General features: G+C 43.5%; 1 protein-coding gene across 1 annotated transcript in view; it reads left to right on the top strand.

Annotated features, from left to right (window-relative positions):
- Positions 1–9498, top strand: part of FGD5 (FYVE, RhoGEF and PH domain containing 5) — a gene marked incomplete at its 3' end in the record, with an annotated part of 77096 nt that overhangs the window by 65961 nt on the left and 1637 nt on the right. The window contains exons 14-18 of the mRNA XM_009876326.1: positions 853–932; positions 5238–5337; positions 5999–6136; positions 7208–7310; positions 8933–9063. Of these exons, the coding sequence (XP_009874628.1) occupies positions 853–932; positions 5238–5337; positions 5999–6136; positions 7208–7310; positions 8933–9063 (552 nt within the window). The remainder of the gene's footprint in view (positions 1–852; positions 933–5237; positions 5338–5998; positions 6137–7207; positions 7311–8932; positions 9064–9498) is intronic.

Genomic DNA, 9498 nt, shown 5'->3' with positions numbered 1-9498 from the left:
CAAGCATCCATTGGCACCTGTAACTGTGCCAAAACACTCTGCCATTAAGTGAAAACGAGTTGCAGAGCAGGTATTTCTGGAGGACATTTCAAACACTGTCACTGGCATAATAGGTGCTTGTTAATAACAATATATCACCATGAGGCTATGCTTCTCCTAATGGATGCTGCTATTAGTAGGCAGCTAATACACTACATGGCTGAGAGCCTTGCTGTAGACAGACATTCACTGAACTCAAGTGCTTCACTATGTAATCATAGAATTGTTGAGGCTGGAAAAGCCCTCTGAGATCAAGTCCAGCCCATGACCCAACACCGTCACATGGGCCAGACCATGGCACTAAGTGCCACATCCAGCCTCTCCTTAAACACCTGCAGGGTTGGTGACTCCACCACTTCCCTGGGCAGTGCATCCCAGTGCCTGAGCACCCTCTCCATGAGGAAGGGCTTCCTGAGATCCAACCTAAACCTTCCCTGATGCATGTCAGGAAGAAAGTTATTTCCATTCATTCTAAGAACAGCCAAAACCTTTTGCCCAAAATGCTCTTGTCAGACTAAACATCTCCTAAGCTTGTTATATCAAAACTGAATCCTTTATCCCGATACTTTATCTTACATAGTTGGATAAAATTATTTTTTAGCTTTAGCACAACCACCATACTGAAATAGAGACCATTCCTCATGACACCAGCAACACAAAAGACAGAAAACCCTACCTGTCTACCTCTTTGCTTCAAAATATGAAACAGATGGCTGGGACATCATAGATCCCTATGCATTGAGACTTGCATAGCGTACTGGTTACCGACTGTTAACTCACATCCACATTCATGTTCCTGGCATTTGTTTCTAGGTCAGCCGCCCAGTGACAGAAAAAGCCCAAAACGTCCTGAAGATTGAATATGATGAATATTGCCTGACCCTGTCAGCAAGGTACTGTCCCCAAACAGGCACGGCAGAGGGTGTTACATTCTACAGCTGCATCTCTAGATTAGTCTAACTGGTGTCTCATTCTTCTTTAACTCAATTTCAGCCTGTGCTACTGTGACAGACAACAGCTGGGTGCTTGATTACACAACAAAGATAGTCATTATAAATGTGAAGCTCATCAATTGTAACTAATTCAACTCAAATATTGAGCAAAGATTAGAAGTCAGTTCTTGATAACATCTTAAAGAGAAAGGAAAGAGAAGAAAGTCTAAGAAACCTATCTTTCACACCTTTTCCCTATGACACTAAGAGTATATTGTATCTTAGGGTTGCAAAATTGCTGGAGAAAACCGTAATGAGGTAATACTATGCAATAGATATAAAAGCATTTAATAGTGCTTAAACAACAAAGCCAAAATTAAACCTTACTGACAATCTCATGGCTCCTTCTAATAAAAGGAACTTCACTAGCGGGTTTGTGTAGTGCTGGTACCGATTGCAACTGGGAGCCAGGATGCCTGTCCTAGGATCACTAAGCTAATGTCAGAAAGATTGTAGGCCAGTTTCTGATCAGAAGATAGCAATGTAAGGTATTTTTTTCATGCCTCTAGCCCAAAATTACCCTGCAGATTTACACAGAGCTACTGCAGAAAGGTGGCTGGCTTGATTTTCAGCTGTAGTTTACTAAAAAAGATGTAGCACACTAGCAGTGGTATTAAAATTAAGTCTTCCAAATAACAAGGTCTTCAGTGCTTTTAAGTACTCATTTTCCTACCATCAGTCTCCAAATACAGCATGTCTGGAAACACAGCTGACTTCCTTAAATTACACAGTGCAACAGGAAGACAAGGAGGGAACTTTCATATTCCAAATCAGAATTTGGAGCTCTCATTCTTCCCAGAGCACTTGTGATCTGTGGGCAGAGCACACATACCTGTCAAAGCCTTTTTATTTCCTTTTATAACCAGCAAATGAGAAATATCTGAGATTTTCTTAGAGCTGCACACTCATCACAACCCTCAAAATCCACATACAGTACTTCTGAATTGTCTGCTGCCCGGTACAAAAGCAAGACGTGTACAGTCCTTCTGTAACCTAGAGAGTTTCCCCTTTATTTGGGGAAAATGAAGTTGGCATCCCCAGTGAGAAGCTTGGGATGTTCTGCTTGCACTGTTATGTTGTTTCTTTACCTTTTGTAATCACATCGAGTCTGCTTAGTTAGCCTAAACGAAGCATGTGAGGCCACTGCAAACTGTGTTTCTTTGGTAGTAGATAGAACCAGGGCCTGAGACTAAAGTCGTCCTTCTGATAACAGCCAGACAGAGACTGACTTATCAGAGCACAGGCCCCCTTCCCTTCCTTGTGCTGTCCACTCTGCGACCAATCTGCACTAAGTCATAGAATCATAGAATGGTTTGGGTTGCAAGGGACCTCAAAGATCATCTCTTTCCAACTCCCCTGCCATGGCAGGGACACCTCCCACTAAGATCAGGTTGCTCAAAGCCTCATCCAGCCCGGCCTTGACCACTTCCAGGGATGGGGCATCCACAACTTCCCTGGGCAACCTACTCCAGTGTCTCACCACCCTAATCGTAAAGAATTTCTTCCTAGTATCTAACCTAAATCTACCTTGCTCTAAAAGCATTGACCCTCATCCTATTGCTACTTGCCCTTGAACACAGTCCCTCCTCAGCTTTCCTGTAGGTCCTCTTCAGGTACTAGAAGGTACTATAAGTCACCCAAGAACATTTTTCCTGTCCTTTTCTGTACTGGCTGGCAGAGCTGATGGGACACGGGTGGGACAGCATGCTCGCACAATCCCACTACGCGAAGTCCTTGGCCTGTGACACTCACCAAAAGGAACACCAAACACAGAAAAGGATGAGAAGGCTTCAAGCTTCCCTACAGGCTGTTATCTTTGACCGCTCACACTGAGGTGCTTCAAGTCTGCACTGAAGGCCAGTTGTTAACAATCACAACCCATATCTCAGTGCCTTTACGTTTGTAGGAGACACGGTGGATGCACTGAGGAAATGCACGAGTGTCTGGGACTAAAGGCAGTAGAATGAGCATGACCAAAGCCCAGAAGTCGGCATCGCTATTTGAGCAGATGACACTGTAAAATCTTTACATCTCCCACTGAAAATGGCCCACTTGCCTGACGAGCCATGTTACTGGCCTGCAGAGTGCTGGTAACAGCTCTGAGCACAGAGCCTTTATGGAGAAGGCTCGTATTGCTCATAGACTTTTATCTGCGTTTCAGAATTGATCTTCTTGGACACGTGCTGCCATATAAAACACCAAAGCACCAGGACAACACAGTCTGTGTTATCTCCGTAAAATGCTACTTCTGAGTGTCATTGATAGCACTGTGACAAAATCCCATCCCAGTCCAGTTTGTGTTCCATGAATGTCCTTGCTGTCTGCGAGACTGCAGTGACAATCTGACCCTCTCTCTCTGTTTGCTTAAGGAAGAGTATATGAGTCAACATAGATAACTGATAGCTCAGCACAAAAGCTGCAGCCCAAAAATCACACAAGGACCAAAGGGGGCAGAAATGCATCAAGGTCTGAGCTTCTCTGAGCCTCAGGGGTTCAGCAAAAATCCCTCTGAGCTTTCATGCAACCAGTGAAATAGCTAATTAAGAACAGGTCAGTGCCAACTGACATATTTATCTTACTCATCAGCAGACAGGTGATATTCCCATATTTAGACACTAATAACCTGTGATCACTCCCTAAAGATGTTTAATGGAGAAGAGGTTAAAGGGGCCAGTTAGTAGCAGATTGTCCCTCTTATCTGTCTTTCCCAAAGTGGCTTTAATTTACATTACTACATGGGCCATGATTTTCTTTGTGTTTTCTTTTGTTGGGGTTTTTTAGTTGTATCTTAATTCTCAAGTGAACAAAATTTCCAAGAAGGAATTAGCAATAGAAAGGCTGAAGCTAGGACTTCTTCTAGTGCTTTGCAGGCTTTCAACATGATTTGTCTGGAAGATAGACATCTTCAGGATTCTTAGAAAGTGTAATTTGACGGGACTTTTAGTAGTATTAAGGATTGACTGGTAGTGTGACTCTTGCCAGAGATGATCTCCTGTAACACAACCCCCTGGCTTGCAGAGGTCAGCCTATATGCAGTAGATACACTAGCTCAGAGTTTCTGCTCCAATTTCTGCTCCAGGCTTGCTGAATTTTAGAGAGGCTGTTGTTTTTCAGACAAGGGCTATGCTCATGATGCAGAGGGATGCTGTCAGAGATCATTGATAAAATACGTCATTTCCTCTTCTTTTGTGCCCTTTTTTTTAAGACCACAAAAGACAAATTGTTCTCAGATGTCTTGTTTGGTGGCCTTCATGAGGACAGAGTGAGGAAATCACAGATGAATAGCAGCTGGCAGTGATGCCACTGCTGATTTTAACAATGTCTAGTGAGTAGCTAGCATGTGTGAGGCGGATATGACCTGGGGAGGTGGGACCACACCGGGTCCCATTCCCCCCATGCCCGATGCTGGGAACAGCTAGAGCTGTGCACGGGAAGCACGGCCTGAAGTCACAGCGGAGAAACCAGCTGCCAGGCAGGACAGCTTGTGGCTGCAACAGAGCGGATCCATCTGGGAGGTACCATGCACCAAGAGCCCTGCTGCTCTTCGGGGAGAGAGGTGGGGTGCTCGCTGCTCTGCCTTGTGCAAAGGGGGCATCTAGGGGCCAGTCCGCAGAACTGCTGGCCTACACGCAGAACTGCAGCCAGGGGGAATGGAGACTTCCTTCCCAACTGCTGTCCTGGCCTCTCGCCAGGGGACTGGAGATTGTCTGCGATGGAGCTGTAGGAAAGTTAAAGCACCCATATCTCCACAGTGGAGACAGGCTTCTGCATCTCCCAACACGCAGATCATCTAAGCATCCCACTGCAGAGATGAGCACAAACACGCGTACTTCGAGCAAGCCATGCCAATACAACATGCACTAGTGCCTAAAAGCCAGGGTAGACATGACAAAAAGAGACATTCGTATTGTCCCACGTGATCTAGGATTGGGCAGCTTATAGTGAAGTCAGAGACTGCTTTCAAAAACTTTCTAGGCATTTAGTTCTTTCTCAGTCAACAGTCCTAACCATGGATCTACACTACCTGTCCCACTTAATACATCCAACAGTCAGTTTTGTTCCTGGCCAGAAAATTATCAGTTCAATGCAGTAGTGGGGAAAAGCAAACATTCATAAAGTGAAGCTTTTGCTCTCTGATCCAGGAACAGGTTGTTTCAGTCCCTGCTGTGCATGGCATTGATTGCTCTGCTGTATTTCATTCCACAGCTCTTGCTCGGAAAGGGATGACTGGTACAGCTGCATCAGCAGACACATCCCAGATGACTACAGCGCTCACAACACTTCCACTTTCCACAGCAGCGTGGAGGTAAAAGGAGGCCAAGTCTTTCAATGCTTGAAAGGGGAAGGGAGATGGGAAGGAAAGAGAGGAGCTTGTAAAATACAGAGTTCCTAGTGGCAAGATGTTCTTACTACTTTAATTTAAACCAGCATGCCAAGCTTAAACAATGAAACTCATCACAGCTCATGGGCCACCTACGAAATGTTAATCACACTCTATAGTCTTTGCTTTTAAACAAGAGTTCTTCTGGAGAAAGACTGTTTTGCCCTAAAGGGTAACTATTTTGGATGAACTAAAAATAGGTACAGATTTCATGCATTTTAAGAAAACAAAACTACCAGTTATTTACACTAATATCATATACACAGCAAAGTCATTGCCCATGCAAACCCCACCTGTAATATTCCAATTGTACCAGCACAACTGATGTATATTATTATATCACTAATTTCATTTTTACTACTCCTAGCTAAGGCGGCAAAGATTGTATCTAGCAAAAAGTAAAAATGCTGGTTTAGCTTACATAGAACCTCAGTTTTACTAAATAAGACTAACTGGGGAAGAAAGAATGGTAGTGAAGCCACACCTGGAGTGCTGCATCCAGTGGTGCGACCCTCAGTACACGATAGATGTGAAACCTTGGAAAGAGGTGGGGATGTTTCTTCATTTGTCCTTGTTTGATTTTAAGCTAAGGGAAAGGCTTGGAATATCCTTGGGTGAGAGACCTCCTACTCTGGTACCTGTGTCCCATGTCATGATGTGCATGAACTGTGGCTGCGACTTTACTCTCACTCTGAGGCGACATCACTGTCACGCCTGTGGGAAGGTAAGGTCTGCACGGGCTTCTCGGGAGGCTTTGTTCACAACTCTAGGACACTGGCTGCCGCTGCAATAACTTCTGCACGCTTGCAGCAATGTCAAGACCAGAATCCTCACAGAACCCGTTAGTGCTTTGCTAAGTTAGGTCGTTATGTTTACAATGACTCTAGTAGGAACAACAGTAACCTTCCCTTGAGGGCCAAATTAATTTCCGAAGGCTAGTAGTTGAAGGCTTGCACGATAGTTGTTGCTGAGTCCAGCCATTATATCTAGTATACAGCTAGCTCTAGGGACCTTGAAGCAATATACGGAAAATACAGTCTCTGTTCTGAGCAGTGGCATATCTAGTCCATGTCCTGTCCTTAATAACAGCTGGTAAAATTATCTTCGAAGAAAAGAGAAGAAACTCGGCAGTAGAGCATGGTTTGGTCAGCAACCAAAGGGAAAGTTCCTCCTGTTCTCCACTGAAGAGCTGCTGCCTTTTGCCCTACAGCCGAGGGGGTCTATAAGCTTTCTTGGTTTAGTCCCTTCATCGCTGACTCTAGAGATCTGTTTATACCCATAAACTTGCAGTCCTGTTTTAAATTATGGCTGTCTTTTAGCCTCAGCAACATTTCTTTTTTATCAAACTATCAGTAAATTTTGCTAGTATGAAAAAGCATTAATTAATCTTTTTTCTAATCCCACAGAGAAAATTGGTACGTACCTACACAGGGATACCAGGAACATGCAAACTTGCTTAAGAAAACAATTTTAGTAACAAAGTTACGAAAGCAGAAGTAATATTAAAGTGGTCTTTCTGTTAATCACTAGTAGGGAAGTAAAAGTTACTGGGGAGACGGGCACAGCAGTGGTGTAAAACCAAACTCGGCGATCAATTCAGCTTGGCTTACAACAACGTAAATCTACAGTAACCACATTTCAGTCAGCAGGCTTACCCTGACTGCCACAGTTTTAGGAGTCATACCTGGTCCAGTATCCATCTTCCTCTCCCAACCAGCTCAGAGGATTTGGTTTGTATGTGTATATATACATAAATTTAAATTATATTTATGTGCATCTCTCCTCACTGGAACAGATTGTATGTCGAAACTGTTCAAGAAACAAGTACCCTATGAAGTACCTCAAAGATCAAGCAGCCAAAGTCTGCAATAGCTGCTATGCGGAACTTAAGAAAAGAGGTAAGATCCCTTCATTCTTGGTCAGACTGACAAGCCCATTTCCTGTCGGTATAATGGAGAGGCTTTAGGATCTGCGTAACCATGTTGTGGTTTTTTAAAGAGGATTTCTCGTTTCAAGCACATGGCATCTGCATTGAGCTCCCAGGAGCGCCAGGCTGTATGGCAGCTAAAACTGTTCTAGCAGGTCAGCTTCTCTGAGGTCTCCCCCAGCCTTTTGATAAACCAGAATAACAATAAAAGCTATGTCCTACAAGGAGCGACTGAGGACATGAGGTTTGCGTAGCTTGGAGGAAAAGGAGGCTGAGGGGAAATCTCAGTGCTCTCTGCAGCCTCCTGAGGAGGGGCCTTGGAGAGGCAGGTGCTGGTCTCCTCTCCCGGGGATCCAGGGACAGACTGTGTGGGAATGGTTCAAAGCTGTGCCCAGGGAGGTGCTAACTTGACATGAGATGATGTTGGACAATGCCCTTAACACGCTTTAACTTTTGGGTAGCCCTGACTCGGTCACGCAGTTAGACTACATGATCATTGTAGGTTCCTTCTAACTGAACTATTCTATTCTGTGATGTAATTACAGGTGGTAACTCTTCCTCATCATTTCTAATGAATTATCCATTAAAGTAAAATGATGGCTTTGCAGTTCCTCACTGTCCTCACTCATGTAGCTTTTATAAAAAGAAATGCTGAGGTAAAGAGGGGAGTCACTAAAAGAGGTCTTCTGTACAGGGAGTTAATCTGGTTACAGATCGAAGGATGAATTCAAAGCTGAAGAGCTATCTACAACTTTTTATTATTGTCCTACTATCTAAGTCCCTTTTCTCATTTAAATACACACCCAAGTCAAAGATTAAAAGGGAGGAAGCAGTCGCATATATATGAAGAGAGAATGAACAGGAAATAATGTTCTTGCACAACTATTCATGCAGACAATCTCTAAAAGTAAGCATATTATATCATCAAGGATAAAAAGGTGGGGACAGGTGAAGTTTGTTTTTTCCATCCTGATTAAAGAAACTCATACTAGCCAAGCAAACACATGAACAGATGCTGTCACATCAGCCAAAGAAAAGCAGCCCCAAGCCACTGTGTGTCCAAGAAGTGTTTACTCAGATTTGTGCTAAAACAATGCTGTGTTTTACTAAGAGTTTCTAGGAAATGTGAAGATACGAACTCAGACAAGTGGGGTTAATGGAAATCGACAGGGACAGAATAACTTTCTCCCATGCAGAACTTGGAAAATAATTTACACAGAAAGAATGTCCTGTTAGTGTATCTGTCTTGAAAAGGGGTTACGTAGCATAGAGGGGGTAGGTGGAAAAAACATTTGATTCATACTGATTTTAAATTAGAATAAAAGAAGATGCATTTTGTCAGCTTTCTTGCAGGCTCCTTTCAAGTAGCTGTAGGTTATTACCATTAACCTAGGTTGCTATGAAATCCATGCATCTAATCAGACTTAAATGGATGATCTGAAAGAAAAGCTAAAATAAAAACTGGCTATGAAGGAGGCATTGCATTTTCCTTAGTAGTTTGCATTACCCCATTGTGTGCCTCTTACCCCACGTCTGATATGTACCAGTTCACCCATTTTCACCTTCCCCTTCTGAATTTTCCTAATCTTGCAGAGCGACCACTAAGTGTGAGCTTCCCTCCAACTTCATCCAGGTCTTCAAGCAGTGCCTTCTCCTCTGTCTTCCACAATATTCATTATTCATCTTTTAAGAAACAGAAGAAGATTCCTTCAGCTCTTATGGAGGTAGGACCAAGCGCCTGAGAAAGATAAGGAACTGTAGAGAACTGTGCGCTCATACCTGAGCAGCTAAAACTGTGTGCTCATACTTCAGCAGCTAAATTTACCATCTACTCTGTGTGCAGGGGGCTCAGCCCATGCCCTTGGTCTACTTTCATTGTGCAATTATTTGCTTCTGTTTTTCACAACAGTGTTTACCATACAAAATACTCTGAGCTCTGAACATACCACAGAAGCTTCTTGAGCCCACTGAGAAATCTGATTAGAGTACTTTCGTACTTTAATTTGCTCATCAGCCTGTGAAGTCTTTAGAAAACTAAGATGACTTCAAGGTGCTAGGCAGTACAACAAGGCAGATCACAGGCAATGACGGGTATCAACAGAGCATGATTACTGTTGAGCAGTTACCTTTTTTCATTCTGGAATCTTACTGTGATTTCA

Source organism: Apaloderma vittatum, unplaced genomic scaffold (genome assembly GCF_000703405.1).
Source record: "Apaloderma vittatum isolate BGI_N311 unplaced genomic scaffold, ASM70340v1 scaffold7409, whole genome shotgun sequence".
NCBI lineage: Eukaryota > Metazoa > Chordata > Aves > Trogoniformes > Trogonidae > Apaloderma > Apaloderma vittatum.
This window is presented reverse-complemented; position numbering and strand designations above follow the sequence as displayed.